The sequence below is a fragment of the Ranitomeya imitator genome, chromosome 5 (assembly GCF_032444005.1).
Source record: "Ranitomeya imitator isolate aRanImi1 chromosome 5, aRanImi1.pri, whole genome shotgun sequence".
In the NCBI taxonomy this organism is placed as follows: domain Eukaryota; kingdom Metazoa; phylum Chordata; class Amphibia; order Anura; family Dendrobatidae; genus Ranitomeya; species Ranitomeya imitator.
Window position 1 is genome coordinate 49619734 of NC_091286.1, and position 22552 is coordinate 49642285.

The following is a 22552-nucleotide window of genomic DNA, read 5'->3' on the forward strand; positions in this document are numbered from 1 at the left end:
AAGATTGAGTAACTCAACATAATGCTTGAAGTGCCTATAATTCTTACATAACGATTGGCTAAATATTCTTAATTTAGAACCTGCACGTATTCCAGGAATATTTGTTGTTACATGTGCTGAATGACCACAAAAATTTCGGCCTACTGTACAACCGGCTGCCACTCTGTGCTACACAGACTTGTTTTAGAGCTCTTACTCTATATCCTGGAGATATAGGAGTATACCGACTTCTAATGTTCCCATTCTCCTGGTGCCAATACATTCCCTGGCCAACTGCACAGAGACACCCCCCTCTTGATTGTATGCCCAGTTGTCAAGGAAGCCAAGATTTTCAGGAGGAATAACAGATGGACTGCACGATGGGGGAAAAAACAAAAAGTTCCCCAGCAATGTTATAGCTGAGTTTTATCTGTATTTCTATGTGTCCAGTGTCCATCATAGCTATGATATGCTGACAGACCCAGCCCATCCATAAAATTAATGGTCGGCCGTAGATTTCAATGACTGTGATGTAAATTACATTTCCCCTAATGTCAACTGCTGCCTTCTAGACGAGTCTGACAGCACAAAATGACTGCTCAAACCAAGCACATGAGATAAATGCACCCTTGGTGTGACCGAGCAGTTCAGGACACCTGCCCACTTTTTTTTTATCTATCCTCTTTCTTTTCTCGTTTGATTTACAGCGCAGGCTTTACAGGAGCATGAGGAGGTCGGGAGATGCGCTGAACTGTTCAGCCGTGCCATAGGTGCCCTAAGCATCAGTGCTTGGTTTGTACAGTCGTTTTGCGCTTATAGACTCCTATTTAAGCCCTGACTTTTCACTTGTCCATGACTGGTAGACACTTGATGGAGCTCGCGATCCTTTATTCGGAAAATGTTGTTTCAATAGAATCAAGTTTGCTTGTCAGAGTATCGGGGTCAGACTAGAAAATCATCGAATTTCATCGGGAATTGTGAAACGAAGACTAAAAGAAATTAAAAGGAGTTGTTGATTGTCCAGGACATGGATGATCTATCCACTAGGTCATCAGTATCGGGTCAGTGGGAGTCAGACGCACATCACCCGTCACTTCCACTATCGGCTTTTTCAAGACCCTCAGTGGTCAGGAGTAGAGTTGAGCGACCTTGACCTTTTTAGAGTCGAGCCGGGTTTCGCGAAACCCGACTATCTCAAAAGTCGGGTCGAGTGAAATCGGCCGATTATGACGTAAAGTCGGGATCGACCGAAACACGAAACCCAATGCAAGTCAATGGGGCAGCATAGTCGGCAGTGAGTGGGGGCCAGGAAAACACCTAGAGTGCCCATTTTAATGTCAAAACCATCCATTCTTCTTAATGAAGCTTGTCAAGCGTAATTTACCTTATAATAATTGGAAGGCATTTGAAATTGGGGGTCATTTGGCTAAAGTTGTGGTGGGTAGGGCTGGTTCAAGTAATTAGTGGGCCCAGGAAATCTGGACCACGTCACGGCAGTGGAGCAGGGAGAGGTAAGTATTTCAACTTTGCAAGTGCTGTGAACCTGAGCAAGCAGGGGGGGCCCACTCGTTGGCATTGGCACTGGCACAGGGCCCCTCAAAGTACAGCGGTGTGTTTGCACGGCGGGGGCGCCTCCCACCGGCAGCAACACTTTTGCGTACTATGAGAGGCCCTGTGCCAGTGACGTCGCCAACTAGTATTCCTCCCCCCACCTGATGAAGGAACCTGCACTTTCATCTGCACCTTCCTGTTTGTCCCCGTGTAAGGTGGTATGGTATGCGGGAAGGGGGACCTGACTTTCAGCAGGGTCACAATCTTGCAGTGTAGCGTGCACGGGAAATGTTGCGTTATGGGTCAATGTACCAGCAGACTCATCTATCACTGGCTGGGCAATGGGCAGGATGAGGAGGAAACACAGATATAGGCCCAAAGAATAAAGTGGGCTAAATGCAGTTCAAAATTGGTAACACAGGACTAATCAGGGGGCATTGCAGTGGAGGACAACTGGAATGAGAGGCTGACACAGAGAGTAGGCCCAAATCAGTAAGTAGTCGAAATGCAGTTCAAAATTGGCAACAGTAGTAAACAGGCGGCACAGCTTTGTTCAGTGGAGGAGAACAGCAAGGAGTGGCAGACACCGATAGTAGGCCCCAACCCAACTAGTAGGCCAAATGCAGTCTAACATTAATAACTACTTAACGAGCGCCTGAAAACGGAATTTCAGGACAGGAAACCAGGAGAACAGCAAGGAGCGGCAGACACCGATAGTAGGCCCCAAACCAACTAGTACGCCAAATGCAGTTGTTCCGTTTAACCACAATTTAATGAGAGCCTGAAGATAGAAGTTCAGGAAAGGCAACCTGGAGAACACCTTGGAGTGGAACACACCATCTCTCTACACCCCATACCCAATTTGTAGGTCTAATGCAGCGTAGTTTCCAACAACTACTAAACGAGAGCATGATGATCGAAGCATTGGCGAGGAAACCTGGGGAACACCTTGGAGTGGAACACACCATCTCTCTACAGTGGAACACACCATCTCTCTACACCCCATACCCAATTTGTAGGCCTAATGCAGCGTAGTTTCCAACAACTACTAAACGAGAGCCGGAAGATCGAAGCAATGGAGAGGAAACCTGGGGAACACCTTGGAGTGTAACACACCATCTCTCTACACCCCATACCCAATTTGTAGGCCTAATGCAGCGTAGTTTCCAACAACTACTAAACGAGAGCCGGAAGATCGAAGCAATGGAGAGGAAACCTGGGGAACACCTTGGAGTGTAACACACCATCTCTCTACACCCCATACCCAATTTGTAGGCCTAATGCAGCGTAGTTTCCAACAACTACTAAACGAGAGCCGGAAGATCGAAGCAATGGAGAGGAAACCTGGGGAACACCTTGGAGTGTAACAAACCCTCTCTCTACACCACGGAAGGGCTGATTCTTAGGAAGGAAGGCTGTCGGAAAGAAGCAGGGCGCGTCCGAGGGTGATTATATTCTTATTAGGTATATACTCACCCTCGGACGCGCCCTGCTTCTTTATTTGTAATGAATGTTTATTTGCAATGTGGTTTTGACTTACTCTATTTTTTTGGTAAATAATGATTTTATTATTTTCATTGTTTTGCATCTTCTTGGCAATAATATAAAGAAGACGCAAAAGGACAACACTCGGTGTATGCCATATCTGTGTTTAAAATTGAAAAAACCTTTCAGTTAACTACTTGCAGGAGAAAGTTATTGTAGCTGGTGGCCATTTTTAGTACTGTACCAGATTTTTGTTGTATGTGTTTGTTTTTAATGTTAAAATGTCTGCATTTGATATCTCTCCAGTATTTTCTTTTTTATAAGCAAAATACTTATTTTTATATTTTCTGATGTTGGTTCCAGGGGTACACGGGCAGCAGTGGTGTGGTCAGTGGAGGCCTAGTGGAAGGAGTCACCGCAGACAGGCATCGAAGGCCTAAAATAATAACACATGGCTGTAGGCAATTTTAAATTGGTTCCAGGGGTACACGGGCAGCAGTGGTGTGGTCAGTGGAGGCCTAGTGGAAGGAGTGACCGCAGACAGGCATCGAAGGCCTAAAATAATAACACATGGCTGTAGGCAATTTTAAATTGGTTCCAGGGGTACACGGGCAGCAGTGGTGTGGTCAGTGGAGGCCTAGTGGAAGGAGTCACCGCAGACAGGCATCGAAGGCCTAAAATAATAACACATGGCTGTAGGCAATTTTAAATTGGTTCCAGGGGTACACGGGCAGCAGTGGTGTGGTCAGTGGAGGCCTAGTGGAAGGAGTGACCGCAGACAGGCATCGAAGGCCTAAAATAATAACACATGGCTGTAGGCAATTTTAAATTGGTTCCAGGGGTACACGGGCAGCAGTGGTGTGGTCAGTGGAGGCCTAGTGGAAGGAGTGACCGCAGACAGGCATCGAAGGCCTAAAATAATAACACATGGCTGTAGGCAATTTTAAATTGGTTCCAGGGGTACACGGGCAGCAGTGGTGTGGTCAGTGGAGGCCTAGTGGAAGGAGTGACCGCAGACAGGCATCAAAGGCCTAAAATAATAACACATGGCTGTAGGCAATTTTAAATTGGTTACAGGGGTACACGGGCAGCAGTGGTGTGGTCAGTGGAGGCCTAGTGGAAGGAGTGACCACAGACAGGCATCGAAGGCCTAACATAACAAAAATGTCAATACAATGGTATTGTCAGTGGCAGGCATTGAAGGATGTCAGCGCATAGACTAAACATTGGGATTATTTTGCAAGTGGTAGAGCACTGTTTGAGCTGGGGTGGGGGGAAACTGTCTTGTGGCCGGCGGTACAGGCCCAGGGCCCCTCATATTACAACGGTGTGTCTGACGTTGGGTGCGCACCACCACCGCCAGAGACACTTTATTGTACTAGGAGGGACCCAGTGGCAGTGCCGTCGACCAAAAGCGGGCTCACCCACCTCTTCAGACAAACTGCACTCTCACGGGTGCTGTCGCCAAGTGTCGATACCACGGCCCTGTGTGGGGAGTTTGGCCATTTAGTGAGGTGTAAACATGTCGTATGCTGGACAATCAGGTGCAGAAAATTACGAGATTGGAAAAGGCATTCAGAATAGTCCACAGGCAAGACCTTTTCATAGGAAAGCTAGGTGTCAGCCGGGCAAGGTGGGGCAAAAGATTTCGAAATCCAGTTGTGGTTCATTTTAATGAAGGTTAGATCATCTACATTTTGGGTAGCCAGACGAGTCCTTTTTTCTGTTAGTATTGAACCTGCAGCACTGAATACTCTTTCTGATAGGACACTAGCTGCCGGGCAAGCAAGCTCCTGCAATGCATATTCTGCCAATTCTGGCCAGGTGTCTAATTTTGATGCCCAGTAATCAAATGGGAATGACGGTTGAGGGAGAACATCGATAAGGGATGAAAAATAGTTTGTAACCATACTGGACAAATGTTGTCTCCTGTCACTTTGAATTGATGCTGCAGTACCTGTCCTGTCTGCGGTCATAGCAAAATCACTCCACAACCTGGTCAGAAAACCCCTCTGGCCAACGCCACTTCTGATTTCTGCCCCTCTAACACCTCTGGTCTGCTGGCCCCTGCAGCTCGTGTGAGAACGATCACGGGCGCTGTGTGCAGGGAATGCCAGAAGCAAACGGTCAACAAGAGTTGATTGTTTGGTTGCTAATATTAGTTCCAAGTTCTCATGTGGCATTATATTTTGCAATTTGCCTTTATAGCGAGGATCAAGGAGGCAGGCCAACCAGTAATCGTCATCATTCATCATTTTAGTTATGCGTGTGTCCCTTTTGAGGATACGTAAGGCATAATCCGCCATGTGGGCCAAAGTTCCAGTTCTCAAATCTGCGGTTGTGCTTGGTTGAGGGGCAGTTTCAGGCAAATCCACGTCACTTGTGTCCCTCAAAAAACCAGAACCCGGCCTTGCCGCGCCACCAATTTCCAGTGGCCCCGGAAAAGCTTCCTCATTAAAAATATAATCATCCCCATCATCCTCCTCGTCCTCCTCCTCTTCGCCCGCTACCTCGTCCTGTACACTGCCCTGGCCAGACAATGGCTGACTGTCATCAAGGCTTTCCTCTTCCTCAGCTGCAGACGCCTGATCCTTTATGTGTGTCAAACTTTGCATCAGCAGACGCATTAGGGGGATGCTCATGCTTATTATGGCGTTGTCTGCACTAACCAGCCGTGTGCATTCCTCAAAACACTGAAGGACTTGGCACATGTCTTGAATCTTCGACCACTGCACACCTGACAACTCCATGTCTGCCATCCTACTGCCTGCCCGTGTATGTGTATCCTCCCACAAAAACATAACAGCCCGCCTCTGTTCACACAGTCTCTGAAGCATGTGCAGTGTTGAGTTCCACCTTGTTGCAACGTCTATGATTAGGCGATGCTGGGGAAGGTTCAAAGAACGCTGATAGGTCTGCATACGGCTGGAGTGTACGGGCGAACGGCGGATATGTGAGCAAAGTCCACGCACTTTGAGGAGCAGGTCGGATAACCCCGGATAACTTTTCAGGAAGCACTGCACCACCAGGTTTAAGGTGTGAGCCAGGCAAGGAATGTGTTTCAGTTGGGAAAGGGAGATGGCAGCCATGAAATTCCTTCCGTTATCACTCACTACCTTGCCTGCCTGAAGATCTACAGTGCCCAGCCACGACTGCGTTTCTTTCTGCAAGAACTCGGACAGAACTTCCGCGGTGTGTCTGTTGTCGCCCAAACACTTCATAGCCAATACAGCCTGCTGACGTTTGCCAGTAGCTGCCCCATAATGGGAGACCTGGTGTGCAACAGTGGCAGCTGCGGATGGAGTGGTTGTGCGACTGCGGTCTGTGGACAAGCTCTCGCTTCTGCAGGAAGACGAAGAGGAGGAGGAGGGGGTGCGAACGGCTACAGCCAATTGTTTCCTAGACCGTGGGCTAGGCAGAACTGTCCCAAACTTGCTGTCCCCTGTGGACCCTGCATCCACCACATTTACCCAGTGTGCCGTGATGGACACGTAACGTCCCTGGCCATGCCTACTGGTCCATGCATCTGTTGTCAGGTGCACCTTTGTGCTCACAGATTGCCTGAGTGCATGGACGATGCGCTCTTTAACATGCTGGTGGAGGGCTGGGATGGCTTTTCTGGAAAAAAAGTGTCGACTGGGTAGCTCGTAGCGTGGTACAGCGTAGTCCATCAGGGCTTTGAAAGCTTCGCTTTCAACTAACCGGTAGGGCATCATCTCTAACGAGATTAGTCTAGCTATGTGTGCGTTCAAACCCTGTGTACGCGGATGCGAGGCTAAGTACTTCCTTTTTCTAACCATAGTCTCATGTAGGGTGAGCTGGACGGGAGAGCTGGAGATCGTGGAACTAGCGGGGGTGCCGGTGGACATGGCAGACTGAGAGACGGTGGGAGATGGTATTGTTGCCACCGGTGCCCTAGATGCAGTGTTTCCTACTACGAAACTGGTGATTCCCTGACCCTGACTGCTTTGGCCTGGCAAAGAAACCTGCACAGATACTGCAGGTGGTGCGGAAAATGGTGGCCCTACACTGCCGGAAGGGATGTTGCGTTGCTGACTAGCTTCATTGGCCGAGGGTGCTACAACCTTAAGGGACGTTTGGTAGTTAGTCCAGGCTTGCAAATGCATGGTGGTTAAATGTCTATGCATGCAACTTGTATTGAGACTTTTCAGATTCTGTCCTCTGCTTAAGGTAGTTGAACATTTTTGACAGATGACTTTGCGCTGATCAATTGGATGTTGTTTAAAAAAATGCCAGACTGCACTCTTTCTAGCATCGGATACCTTTTCAGGCATTGCAGACTGAGCTTTAACCGGATGGCCACGCTGTCCTCCAACAGGTTTTGGCTTTGCCACGCGTTTTGGGCAAGATACGGGCCCGGCAGATGGAACCTGTTGCGATGTTGATGCCTGCTGCGGCCCCTCCTCCTACGCTTCAGAACTGCTGCCGCCTGCACCCTGTTCCCCCAATGGCTGCCAATCGGGGTCAAGAACTGGGTCATCTATTACCTCTTCTTGTAGCTCGTGTGCAACTTCGTCTGTGTCACCGTGTCGGTCGGTGGTATAGCGTTCGTGATGGGGCAACATAGTCTCGTCAGGGTCTGATTCTTGATCATTACCCTGCGAGGGCAATGTTGTGGTCTGAGTCAAAGGACCAGCATAGTAGTCTGGCTGTGGCTGTGCATCAGTGCACTCCATGTCAGATTCAACTTGTAATGGGCATGGACTGTTAACTGCTTCACTTTCTAAGCCAGGGACGGTATGTGTAAAGAGCTCCATGGAGTAACCCGTTGTGTCGCCTGCTGCATTCTTCTCTGTTGTTGTTTTTGCTGAAGAGGACAAGGAAGCGACTTGTCCCTGACCGTGAACATCCACTAACGACGCGCTGCTTTGACATTTACCAGTTTCACGAGAGGAGGCAAAAGAGCTAGAGGCTGAGTCAGCAAGATAAGCCAAAACTTGCTCTTGCTGCTCCGGCTTTAAAAGCGGTTTTCCTACTCCCAGAAAAGGGAGCGTTCGAGGCCTTGTGTAGCCAGACGACGAACCTGGCTCCACAGCTCCAGACTTAGGTGCAATATTTTTTTTCCCACGACCAGCTGATGCTCCACCACTACCACTACCCTCATTACCAGCTGACAATGAACGCCCCCGGCCACGACCTCTTCCACCATACTTCCTCATTGTTTTAAAAACGTAAACAAACTAACGGTATTTGTTGCTGTCACACAAATTACACGGTGAGCTATAACTTCAGTATGATTTAGCTACCCCTTTACAGGTGAGTGAGACCACAACGAAAATCAGGCACAATGTTACACACTCTGTTGTTGGTGGCAACAAATGAGAGAGATGCCACACACGCAGGACTGTCACTGAAGCACAAATGTAAATATTAATCTCCCACTGATTTGATTTTTTTTTTTTTTAAGGGAGACTTTAGGAAAAAAAAAATAGAATAAAATGATTTTTTGAGGAAGAATTTAGAAACCAAATAAAATAAAATGATTTTTTCAGGGAGAATTTAGAAAACAAATAAAACAAAAAAAGGCTTTCTATGGCCCACTGAGTGAGAGATGACGCACACAGGAGTCAGGAGTGGCACACAAGCCCAGAGGCCAATATTTATCTCCCACTGATTGATGTAGTGATTTTTTCAGGTAGATTTTGGAACCCAAATCAAGCTAAAAAAAATAATAGGCTTTCTATGGCCCACAATTGGAGAGAGAGAGAGAGATGGCACACCCAGGAGTCAAGACTGGCACACAAGCAGAAAGGGCAATATTAATCTCCCACTGATTTGTTTGTTTTTTTTGTTTTTTCAGGGAGACTTTAGGAAAAAAAAAATAGAATAAAATGATTTTTTGAGGAAGAATTTAGAAACCAAATAAAATAAAATGATTTTTTCAGGGAGAATTTAGAAAACAAATAAAAAAAAAAAATGCTTCCTATGGCCCACTGAGTGAGAGATGATGCACACAGGAGTAAGGAGTGGCACACAAGCCCTGAGGCCAATATTTTTCTCCCACTGATTGATGTAGTGATTTTTTCAGGTAGATTTTATAACCCAAGTCAAGCAAAAAAATAAATAGGCTTTCTATGGCCCACTGAGTGAGAGATGGCACACACAGGGATGGCACTCTAGCAGAAATGTCAATCTTAATCTCCCACAAAAAAAAAAAAAAAAAAAACAGGGAGTGTCCTTCAATTACTATCTCTCTGCAGTAATCTCAGCCAGGTATGGCAGGCAGCAATAAGGAGTGGACTGATGCACAAATTAAATAAAAAGTGTGGACAAACAAACAAGATAGCTGTGCAGAAAGGAAGGAACAAGAGGATTTGTGCTTTGAAAAAAGCAGTTGGTTTGCACAGCGGCGTACACACAGCAATGCAGCTATCAGGGAGCCTTCTAGGGCAGCCCAATGAGCTACAGCGCTGAGGGGGAAAAAAAAAAAAAATGTAGCTTCCACTGTCCCTGCACACCGAAGGTGGTGTTGGGCAGTGGAAATCGCTACAGCACAAGCAGTTTGGTGGTTAATGGACCCTGCCTAACGCTATCCCTGCTTCTGACGAAGCGGCAGCAACCTCTCCCTAAGCTCAGATCAGCAGCAGTAAGATGGCGGTCGGCGGGAACGCCCCTTTATAGCCCCTGTGACGCCGCAGACAGCAAGCCAATCACTGCAATGCCCTTCTCTAAGATGGTGGGGACCAGGACCTATGTCATCACGCTGCCCACACTCTGCGTTTACCTTCATTGGCTGAGAAATGGCGCTTTTCGTGTTATTGAAACGCGACTTTGGCGCGAAAGTCGCGTACCGCATGGCCGACCCCGCACAGGGGTCGGATCGGGTTTCATGAAACCCGACTTTGCCAAAAGTCGGCGACTTTTGAAAATGAACGACCCGTTTCGCTCAACCCTACTAGTCAGGAGTAAAAATTGTGCTGACTGGGAGCGGCACAGCTCCACTCACTGTGTGGTGGCCGTTGTCCGGTACTGCAGCTCGGTTCTCATTGAAGTCCCGTCAGACTGCCACTGATTTAATATTGTTGCCTTTTCCCTTAGGATTAGTTGTCAATAGCGAAGTCCTGGAAAGCCTTGTAATATGTCAAGAACAGCAAGCACAACACTGGACTAATCAGAAGAACTTCTCTCCGTCTATAATCCCTCTATAATGCCATTTCTATTCTATTTCTTCCGCACTGCACTGGAAGTAAAGTATAATTAACAATTTATAAAGTAAGGCTGATGAGGCCTACGAGGACACACAATGTGGTAAAGTTGGAGAATAACACTCCATTAATCCCTCTCTTGGCTGGAAGGCTCCATTTCCTTAAGAAAAAAAAATAAAGTCCTTCTGAATAATGTATGCACTTGTCTCTCCAGCTCATCTCCTGTCTGTAAGTTGGGCATGACTCAGGGCGTACATATTGCATTTTCCTTTCTCATTATATGTTTAACCCCTTAACACTAGGCAGGCATGTAACAGAGCGAGAAGTGCCTGCTGCCCCGAAGATGGAAGTGCGCCCGGCAGACGATGTGCAAATCAATAATTCAGGAGGCCACAGAATCTGTATATCTCTCCCGCCATTCATCTAGTATTAAGAATATAATGTGTATATATAAAATATATATATATATATATATGTGTATATATATATATATATATATATAAAATATTTGGGGGTTTTTTTTTACTTTTTTTTTTTTTTTTTCTTTATCTCTGGTGTTTATCAAAACAACATTAAGTCTGCGGAGGTGATGGTGTCTGAGTGTAGGACCTGAGCGGTATGTTATTCATAATACAGGACGACAAGTGCATCCATGTTTGTCACTGACTTAAACAGAGAAACTAGCAAAGCATGAAAAGTAACATAAACCTCACAATACACATCGAAGCCAGCACTGAAGGCAATGATGTACAGAACTACTCATCTAAGATGTTGTCTTGAGCGTGTAATGGGTTATATATGTATACTTCTTACAGAAATACATAACATTACCCCTATAAGCACCAATCTGTAGTTCTGGTGTCATAATTTGAACAAGTCACTAATTGCAGCCCCAGATGCAGCAGTGCCCTTAGAGTAGGTCAGGGGCATCACCAAGTTCAGTATATATATATATATATATATATATATATATATATATATATATATATATATATATATATATATATATATATATATATATATATATATATATTCAGTCTGTGGGAGTATGACAGACATGGGACTTGGTTCAGATAAACCAGATCAGATGGAATCCTAGAGCGATTGATTTTCTCTTGTGAACAAGTGATTCATAAATATAAGTAAGATTTTACTCTTTTACATTCTGAAACAAAAAATAGTGACACGTGCACGTCCAAATTGGATTTATAAAGTGCGAATACTTTTATTCAACTCGCAAGAGATAAAATAACATTCAGCATAACATAATGTGAAAAGTCCAGCTGCCGGTTTCACCATGTCTGCTGCTTCTGTGGCTTGGTTATAGGAGAGTACTGTCAGGGCGGAATGATCTTTTATATTACTCACCAAAGGTAAAAATAACCATCAGCATAATAGAACGTGAAAATCGAATCTTAAGTTTCACCATGTCGGCTTCTTCCGGGGTGTGGTCAAGAAGAAGCCGACCTGGCGATACTCGAGATGGGCTTTTCACAGTAAAATAACCATCAGCATAATATATAACGTGAAAAGCCCAACTTGAGTTTCGGCGCATATGCTTCCTCTTGGCCTCGTCCCAGATGAAGCCGATGTGGTGAAACATAAGTTGAGATTTTCATGTTATGTTATGCTAATGGTTATTTTATCCCTTGTGAGTAGTATAAAAGGTCATTCCTATCTCGCAGTGCTTCACTAATATGAGCCTCTCTAACTCCTATTAAGGTTTTTACAGAATGAGCAGGAGGATGGCTAAATCTGATATAAACGAGTTATCTAACCTCACTGAAACTTTTGTGAGAAGAGATGTAAAATCGCAATAGGATTCAATCTGATTTTGGATTTTCTGAGCCAAGTCCTCTCGCTGCACATGACCTATTGACTTGGAGTCACTCCAGGATTAGTAATAAAAAGGGTCTGCGTTATTGACAGGAGGTTGGCGGTTCTACATCTGTACTCGGCCATTAGCCACAATATTTTGTAGAGATTCCCACTGTGTAGGAAAGTGTCTTCTGCATTTTCCTGCATAGTCATCAAGCACACAAAACCATATAAAAGGCTGCGGAGGTCCACCCTGAACATTGCTCATATCCAGAAGCCGATAACTGATTATTGAAGGTGTCCGACCCCTACAACCCCACCACTCGGACATTGATCTGATATCCTATGGATAAGTCAGCGATACTTAAGTCCTGGACACCGCCTTTATGCATCCCTGTGCTGATCAGAACCTTGTGTGTGTGGACACCGCTCCATTATCCCCTCGTTGTCTCCTTTGATGGGATCTAAGTGTCTCATAATTAGGGAATATTCTCACGTTTTATTCTTTGTTCCACTGGCAGGCATATGGCAATAATTGGATGTGGTCGCCCCATTATCTCCATACAAAACGTATACATGATCTGCTTAAAAGAACACTCTTTGGGTTAACAGATACATGCGTACTTCCTTGTGTAGTACCGGTATCACCAAAAAGAAAATCTGTGTTGTGGACCATTTTCTCAGACTTGGCGCTAGGACTGGCAAAATTGTGTTCTCATAGTTTGTGAAGAGTTCCTTATCATGCCCAAGAAATCTAAAAGACCAGCACTCGCAAATACCTTCTTCCGGTCAGTCCCAAAACCGTGCACCTGGTTAAATGGAAGAAACGGTGAAGATTGTCCAGCACTTGGATCAAGCCAATAAAATCTTTCAACTCTACTGTATAAATGGAAAGAACATCAGATCTATTAAAAAAAACAAAACAAACCTCCAGCGTGTTTCAAATTCTGCTAAAAACGCGTTGCCTGTTTTTAAAGAACCAAACCTCTTTGAAACGCATTAGATGCTTTTTAAAAAAAAAAAATTTTTGTAGATCCAATGCTCTTTCCACTTGGTTAGATAAATCCAATAAAAACATTAAGCTTTATTGTGTGTTTACTGGAACATCCTCAATATATGACCGAACATGCATCTCTACGGTGCAGTCAGAGGTATTTTTTCCGTATGTCTCAATCCGAGTAGGTAATTTACACATTGACTGAGGATCTTCTGACCCAAACTTAACAATCTCAAAGGTGTCTGAGGTTTTTGAGTTCCATCAGGAGCCCGTGGACGATCCTAAAGTCATGGTCCCTACTCGGACAGTGATGTACGGAATTTGTCTGAAGATTTCATTTACTTGCATGTAAGAATTAAGTGACTTTTGACTCAACCAGACATCAGCAGACAAGAACAAAAGGTCCGTGACCCAGTAGATAAAATGGTGCAAGCTTTACTTAGATTTTATGTCGCTGAAGCACTTCATTAAAGTTGTTCCATCCATGTTTACGAAGTCCTTTTTGCAAACAGTCTGCCAAGGTTCTTCTACGTCCCGCCGGGCTAAATTATGTACGCTGTTGTAGAAATCTGGAGAATGAAAGCGTCCGCTCCAGCCATACACAAGGTTTATTAGATGGAACTTCAGGATAATAACCGGCGTCACATTTTATATGGCGGATGTATTCATGGCTCCATTACAGGAGCAGTTCTCAAGGTCAGGGGCCGCCATGAGCTCTTCACCGATGCTGTGTTGGGTTTTATTGTTATCCGTTCACATTTTCTTCCATTGCCATCTTGTCTCTCCACTCAGTGTATCTGACTGCTAATATGCGTTCTTTCCTTTCACAAGCTTATATAATTTTTTTTTTTACTAGGAATTAGCTATTTCAATGCACTGAATGTACCTTTACACAGCAGAAGACATCAGGTTTGTTCTGATATCTTTTCCACTTATCCATCTTTTGTACAGTTACCAGTTGTGCGTCATATTTCAAAGTATTTGAAGGTGCTTGAATTCTTTTGTATGTTTTATACCTGCTACCATTGACAAAAATGATATTTACATATGTTAGTTGGTATTTTTCATTAATAAAATTGCACTAAGTTTCAGTTTGGAAAGTTTATTCATTCATTTTCACACCCCCTGATACGCAGTTTGCAGCCTGATGCAACTTTGAGATTATTTTTTTCTCGTGGGAGTGTCTCTCCCAGTAATACAGGCTTGGCGTGTGCTCTGTGGTTATTCAGGATGCTGCTGTCTTAGCTTATTTATCAGTATATTTATGTCTTGCAATTGTTTTTTAATTTTTTCCTTCTTTTCTATAGCTTGTTTTGTGTTGTCCAAGAAGCCTGTAAATACTAATCCCCTCTACACTTGAAATCTGTGTACAAATCCCTCCCTCCTGCTATCTCTAACACGCAGAGAAGGGAGCGGTTAAAGCTGAGTTCACTGAACAGAACTGCTGACGGATTTGTAACATTTTTGGTGATCATTCAAATGCACAAAGGGCATATAGGACTTACAAAAAATAAGGCAGAATTCCTGGCACTGCTAACACACCCTCTAGGAATGCATTCAGGCAAGCGTAACTAGTAGATTTCCAGATATATCATTGCTCAGCTTGAGATAAAGCATTGCGAAACTGTGAGCAAAAACAGCATGAAAACTTAGTGACAGCGGCACTCACCACTGGTATGTGGAAATACAGCACTTCATTTTGGTCGTCACATGAAGAGAGGAGACATAAAGAGGTGAGAAAGCAACATCTGTTTCGCAAAAACCACGCTTCTTCTGGCGAAACCATGTTCCTTCTGGGCGGAACAGCTGTCACTTATCTCTTTTTCTCCTCTACTCATGTGATGACCACAATAAAGAGCTGTATTTTCTCATACCAGTGGTGAGTGCCGCTGTCACTCAGTTTTTCATGTTTTTTTTTTCATGAAGGACTTAAACACAACAGCAATACGGTAGAACATTTTTCTTTATCGCCTCTCATTGGGGGACACAGGAACCATGGGTGTATGCTGCTGCCACTAGGATGCTGACACTATGCAAATAAAAAAAGTTAGCTCTTCCTCTGCAGTGTACACCCCACCGACTGGCATCATGCTCTTCAGTTTAGCTTAGTGTCAGTAGGAGGTGGACACGGGTCTTTCATTAGACCCTTATCTACCTCAATGTGCGTCGTTCCTTTTCAGGTTTCCGGAGGGATACAGGGTGAGCAGTCACACCTGTAGTCCCACAAAACGGACTATGAGTACGGCGTGTACTGCCACCCCGTATCCTCATAGATCCCTCTCCAGGACCAAGAGCCTAGCACACAAGCGTGCTTAGAAGTCCGGTCCTGGCTCCGTCCCCCACCCACTCGCCCACCAGAGCCTGTCGGTTGCGGAGACGAGGACGTCCATCAGCTCCCTGGACGTCTCACTTTTTTCCAGGTTAGTACCGGCGTGGGATGTCTAAGGTGAGTATTTATTTTATTTATTTTTTTTCTGCGGCTTCCCTGGATCCTCAAAAAAGGGGGTGCCTGTTAACCCCTTCCCGACCTTTGACGCATACGCTGCGTCATGAAAGTCGGTGCCATTCCGACCCATGACGCAGCATATGCGTCATGGAATGATCGCGTCCCTGCAGATCGGGTGAAAGGGTTAACTCCCATTTCACCCGATCTGCAGGGACAGGGGGAGTGGTAGTTTAGCCCAGGGGGGGTGGCTTCACCCCTTCGTGGCTACGATCGCTCTGATTGGCTGTTGAAAGTGAAATTGCCAATCAGAGCGATTTGTAATATTTCACCTAAAAAAATGGTGAAATATTACAATCCAGCCATGGCCGATGCTGCAATATCATCGGCCATGGCTGGACACACTAATGTGCACCCACCCCACTCCTCCGATCGCCCCCCCAGCCCCCCGATCTGTGGTCCGCTCTCCTCGGTCCTGTGCTCCGCTCCCCCGTCCTCCTGCCCGCTCCCCCCGTGCTCCAATCACACCCCCCGTGCTCTAATCAAACCCCCCCGCACTCCGATCACCCCCCCCGCACAGCGATCACCCCCCCGCACAGCGATCCCCCCCGTGCTCCGATCCGCCTGCCCGCACAGCGTTCCCCCAGTCCGTGCTCCAATCCACCCCCCCCCCCCGTGTTCCGATCCACCCCCCCCGTGCTCCGACGCCCCCCCCCGTGGTTCCCCCCCCCACCCCATCATACTTACCGATCCAGCCGGGGTCCCGTCCGTCTTCTGCCTGGGCGCCGTCATCTTCCAAAATGGCGGGCGCATGTGCAGTGCGCCCGCCGAATCTGCCGGCCGGCAGATTCGTTCCAGAGTGAATTTTGATCACTGAGATATAATCTATCTCAGTGATCAAAATAAAAAAAAAAGTAAATGATACCCCCCCCTTTGTCACCCCCATAGGTAGGGACAATAAATTTTTTTTTTTTTTTTTTCCACTAAGGTTGGGGTAAGAACTAGGGTTAGGGTTAGGGGTAGGGGTAGGGTTAGGGGTAGGGGTAGGGTTAGGGGTAGGGTTAGGGTTTCGGTATGTGCACACGTATTCTGGTCCTCTGCGGATTTTTCCGCTGCGGATTTGATAAATCCGCAGTGCTAAACCGCTGCGGATTTATGGCGGATTTACCATGTTTTTTCTGCACATTTCAATGCGGTTTTACAACTGCGATTTTCTATTTGAGCAGTTGTAAAACCGCTGCGGAATCCGCAGAAAGAAGCGACATGCTGCGGAATGTAAACCGCTGCGTTTCCGTGCAGTTTTTCCGCAGCATGGGCACAGCGATTTTTGTTTCCCGTAGGTTTGCATTGAACTGTAAACTCATGGGAAAATGCTGCGGATCCGCAGCGTTTTCCGCAGCGTGTGCACATACCTTTAGAATTAGGCTATGTGCACACGGTGCGGATTTGGCTGCGGATTGGCCGCTGCGGATTCGCCACTGCGGATTCGCAGCAGTGTTCCATCAGGTTTACAGTACCATGTAAACATATGGAAAACCAAATCCGCTGTGCCCATGTTGCGGAAAATACCGCGCGGAAACGCTGCGTTGTATTTCCCGCAGCATGTCAATTCTTTGTGCGGATTCCGCAGCGTTTTACACCTGTTCCTCAATAGGAATCCGCAGGTGAAATCCGGACAAAAAACACTGGAAATCCGCGGTAAATCCGCAGGTAAAACGCAGTGCCTTTTACCCGCGGATTTTTCAAAAATGGTGCGGAAATATCTCACACGAATCCACAACGGGGGCACATAGCCTTAGGGCTAGGGTTGGGTTGGAATTAGGGTTGTGGTTAGGGTTAGGGGTGTGTTGGGGTTACGGGTGTGTTGGGGTTAGGGTTGTGATTAGGGTTATGGCTACAGTTGGGATAAGGGTTAGGGGTGTGTTGGAGTTAGAATTGAGGGGTTTCCACTGTTTAGGCACATCAGGGGTCTCCAAACGCAACATGGCGCCACCATTGATTCCAGCCAATCTTGTATTCAAAAAGTCAAATGGTGCTCCCTCACTTCCGAGCCCCGACGTGTGCCCAAACAGTGGTTCACCCCCACATATGGGGTACCAGCATACTCAGGACAAACTGCGCAACAATTACTGGGGTCCAATTTCTACTGTTACCCTTGAGAAAATAAAAAATTGCTTGCTAAAACATCATTTTTGAGGAAAGAAAAATGATTTTTTATTTTCACGGCTCTGCGTTGTAAACGTCTGTGAAGCACTTGGGGGTTCAAAGTGCTCACCACATATCTAGATAAGTTCCTTGGGGGGTCTAGTTTCCAAAATGGGGTCACTTGTGTGGGGTTTCTACTGTTTAGGCACACCAGGGGCTCTGCAAACGCAACGTGACGCCCGCAGACCATTCCATCAAAGTCTGCATTTCAAAAGTCACTACTTCCCTTCTGAGCCCCGACGTGTGCCCAAACAGTGGTTTACCCTCACACATGGGGTATCAGCTTACTCAGGAGAAACTGGACAACAACTTTTGGGGTCCAATTTCTCCTGTAACCCTTAGGAAAATAAAAAATTCTGGGCTAAAAAATTATTTTTGAGGAAAGAAAACGTATTTATTATTTTCACGGCTCTGCATTATAAACTTCTGTAAAGCACTTGGGGGTTGAAAGTGCTCACCACATATCTAGATAAGTTCCTTTCGGGGTCTAGTTTCCAAAATGGGGTCACTTGTGGGGGGTTTCTACTGTTTAGCAACATCAGGGGCTCTGCAAACGCAACGTGACGCCCGAAGAGCATTCCATCAAAGTCTGCATTTCATAACGTCACTTCTTCACTTCCGAGCCCCAACATGTGCCTAAACAGTGGTTTACCCCCACATATTGGGTATCAGCGTACTCAGGAGAAACTGGACAACAACTTTTGGGGTCAAATTTCTCCTGTTACCCTTGGGAAAATAAAAAATTGCGGGCTAAAAAATCATTTTTGAGAAAAGATTTTTTTTTTTTTTCATGGCTCTGCGTTATAAACTTCTGTGAAGCACTTGAGGGTTAAAAGTGCTCACCACACATCTAGATTAGTTCCTTTGGGGGTCTAGTTTCCAAAATGGGGTCATTTGTGGGGGATCTCTAATGTTTAGGCACACAGGGGCTCTCCAAACGCGACATGGTGTCCGCTAATGATTGGAGCTAATTTTCCATTTAAAAAGCCAAATGGCGTGCCTTCCCTTCTGAGCCCTCCCGTGCGCCCAAACAGTGGTTTACCCCCACATATGGGGTATCAGCATACTCAGGACAAACTGGACAACAACATTTGTGGTCCAATTTCTCCTATTACCATTGGCAAAATAGGAAATTCCAGGCTAAAAAATCATTTTTGAGAAAAGAAAAATTATTTTTTATTTTCATGGCCCTGCATTATAAACTTCTGTGAAGCACTTTGGGGTTTAAAGTGCTCAGTATGCATCTAGATAAGTTCCTTGGGGGGTCTAGTTTCCAAAATGGGGTCACTTGTGGGGGAGCTCCATTGCATAGGCACACAGGGGCTCTCCAAATGCGACATGGTGTCCGCTAACAAATGGAGCTAATTCTCCATTCAAAAAGTCAAAAGGCGCGCCTTCCCTTCCGAGCCCTGCCGTGTGCCCAAACAGTGGTTTACCCCCACATATGAGGTATCGGCGTACTCGGGAGAAATTGCTCAACAAATTTTAGGATCCATTTTATCCTATTGCCCATGTGAAAATGAAAAAATTGAGGCGAAAAGAAATTTTTTGTGAAAAAAAAAGCACTTTTTCATTTTTACGGAACAATTTGTGAAGCACCTGAGGGTTTAAAGTGCTCACTAGGCATCTAGATAAGTTCCTTGGGGGGTCCAGTTTCCAAAATGGGGTCACTTGTGGGGGAGCTCCAATGTTTAAGCACACAGGGTCTCTCCAAACGCGACATGGTGTCCGCTAACGATGGAGATAATTTTTCATTCAAAAAGTCAAATGGCGCTCCTTCCCTTCCGAGCCTTACCATGTGCCCAAACAGTGGTTTACCCCCACATGTGAGGTATCGGTGTGCTCAGGAGAAATTGCCAAACAAATTTTAGGATCCATTTTATCCTGTTGTCCATGTGAAAATGAAAAAATTGAGGCTAAAAGAATTTTTTTTGTGAAAAAATAGTACTTTTTCATTTTTACGGATCAATTTGTGAAGCAGCTGGGGGTTTAAAGCGCTCACTATGCATCTAGATAAGTTCCTTGGGGCGTCTAGTTTCCAAAATGGGGTCACTTGTGGGGGAGCTCCAATTTTTAGGCACACGGGGGCTCTCCAAACTTGACATGGTGTCCGCTAAAGAGTGCAGCCAATTTTTCATTCAAAAAGTCAAATGGCGCTCCTTCCCTTCCAAGCCCTGCCGTGTGCCCAAACAGTGGTTTACCCCCACATATGAGGTATCAGCGTACTCAGGACAAATTGGACAACAACTTTCGTGGTTCAGTTTCTCCTTTTACCATTGGGAAAATACAAAAATTGTTGCTGAAAAATCATTTTTGTGACTAAAAAGTTAAATGTTCATTTTTTCCTTCCATGTTGCTTCTGCTGCTGTGAAGCACCTGAAGGGTTAATAAACTTCTTGAATGTGGTTTTGAGCACCTTGAGGGGTGCATTTTTTAGAATGGTGTCACTTTTGGGTATTTTCAGCCATATAGACCTCTCAAACTGACTTCAAATGTGAGGTGGTCCCTAAAAAAAATGGTTTTGTAAATTTCGTTGTAAAAATGAGAAATCGCTGGTCAAATTTTAACCCTTATAACTTCCTAGCAAAAAAAAATTTTGTTTCCAAAATTGTGCTGATGTAAAGTAAACATGTGGGAAATGTTATTTATTAACTATTTTGTGTCACATACCTCTCTGGTTTAACAGAATAAAAATTCAAAATGTGAAAATTGCGAAATTTTCAAAATTTTCGCCAAATTTCCGTTTTTATCACAAATAAACACAGAATTTATTGACCTAAATTTACCACTAACATGAAGCCCAATATGTCACGAAAAAACAATCTCAGAACCGCTAGGATCCATTGAAGCGTTCCTGAGTTATTACCTCATAAAGGGACACTGGTCAGAATTGCAAAAAACGGCAAGGTCTTTAAGGTCAAAATAGGCTGGGTCATGAAGGGGTTAATGGGTTCATTATGCAGGTCGCGTTTCTTCCCAGCCGCCGCACCTATTCCGGCTGCGGCTGCCCTCTCTTGTCCGGTGCGGCCGCCTTTTCGGACTACCGCGCCGCTTCTTTTCTATCACCGCGCTATGCTCCCAGTAAGCGCGGCCTTGCCACACGCTTCGTGCCCCTGCGACTTCCCTGCTCCGGCGCTGTAAGCGCCCGTCTCTTTCCTCTCAGCGCGGCGGCTTTGCCAGCTGTCGCATCACTTCGGCCCCCTGCGTTTTCCCTGCTCCGGCCGCTGTAAGCGGCCGGTCCTTTTCTCAGCGCCGCCGCCGCATCTTTCCACCCTGCAGCTCCGTCCACTGTAGCGGCCATTCCTTCTCTTTCAGCGTGGCGGCCTGCCAGGTCGCCACACCGCTTGGGCATGCAGCCGCTGTTTGCGGTCGCTTACCTACCGCGTCGCTTCCTTCATGCGGCGCTCTGTGCCTACGCCGCGGCCCTTCTCCGCCGGTCTCCTATTCCTAATTTAGGCCCCGGCTTCTGCCCGGGCCTACTTCCGGTGGCAGACTCCGCCCCCTTCCCTCTTTCATCGGGCGGGCTTTTCTCCCGCCTGACAATTGCACTGAGGCACCGCCTCTTTTCCCTGCCCACCGGCGCCATCTTGGGACTCCCGAGCCATGAGCCCTCTCCTCCACACAGGATACATGACAGCCGCAGATCCAAATTGCGCCAGGAGGCCATTCCACCCTCCTTCCTAAGGGACCACTCCTCGCCTGAGGTCCATGCATCAAGCTGGACAGCTTCACTCCGCAATCCGTCTGCCGTGAGTAGCTCTGCAATTGCAGACTGACACTGCCCTCTGTCCCCTAACCCTCTTTTTCTTCACGGACCTCTCTAAAATGTCTAACTCTAAAGGGGGCCGCTCTCGTCCTCCTACTTCATCCTCTTCTGACCCGATTGTTCCTACCGCCCAGGATCCTCCGGCCGGTCCGCCCGAGTGTGATACGCCCATCCCAGGCTGGGTTTTCTCTCTGTCTCATTCGGTGGCCGATCTAACGCGGGGGTCTCAAAATTTCTGGTATCCGTGCTGGACCGATTACCTCCGCAGCCCCCCACAGTGGCCAGCGGGTCGCAGGAGCCTCCGCCCGAGCCCTCCTTGATAAGCCGCAAAAGGTCCAGACAGGAACGTCGGTCTGAGTCCTCTTCTCGCTCCATCTCGCCACACGGTCCCCCTCTGCGGTCGGCGTCCTCCCGATCCTTCTCCCCTGAATCAGGCGAGGCGTTATCTGATGCGCCCTCGGAGGACATCTCGGAGCTGGATTCTAACCAAATCGCCACCATGAGGGATATGGTCCAGAATCTCATTGGAGCTATAAACCAAACCTGTGGCATTATGGATCCCTCTACGGAACCCGCAGATCAGGCGGTTTCGTTTAGACGTGCTAAACTACCTTCTAAGTTGTTCTCCAGAACTTACTGCCAATTGGACGGTCTCTCCCTCGGATCCCCGTTTCCAGGCTCTCCACGAACACGGTGCTTCCACTGTCCGGCGGAGCATCTCTGAAGGACTCTAACGATAGTTATAGAATCCTTTGCGAAGTCAGCCTTTGAGGCAGCTGCAGCCGCTTCAAATGCCCAGTTTTCGCTTCCACCTGGGTTTCGAAATCCCTTCCAAATGGGCCAAAGAACTCCCTCGAGATATCCTGGACAGAGCGCCTCCTGTGCAACTGGCGGAGCTTGCCATCCAGATTTCCCACGCGGGTGAATACCTGGTCTCCGTCTCTCTGGATGTCGCGTCTTGTGCGGCTCAGGCATCCAGCAATGCCGTTACCATCCGCCGGACCGTTTGGCTCAAGGCCCGGCAGGCAGACTTATGTTCCAAAAAGTCCCGCACCTGTCTCCCCTTTCAGGGCTCACGTCTCTTTGGTTCCATGCTGGACCAAATCATTAAGGACGCCACCGGGGGTACAAGTCTCCTCTCC

The 22552-nt window shown here is 46.6% G+C and overlaps 1 protein-coding gene across 1 annotated transcript in view; it reads left to right on the forward strand.

Annotated features, from left to right (window-relative positions):
* PPP1R21 (protein phosphatase 1 regulatory subunit 21) overlaps positions 1-22552 on the forward strand; it is a 134290-nt gene that overhangs the window by 34831 nt on the left and 76907 nt on the right. Inside the window, exon 8 of the mRNA XM_069768652.1 lies at positions 13853-13905. Coding sequence (XP_069624753.1) covers positions 13853-13905 — 53 coding nt within the window. The remainder of the gene's footprint in view (positions 1-13852; positions 13906-22552) is intronic.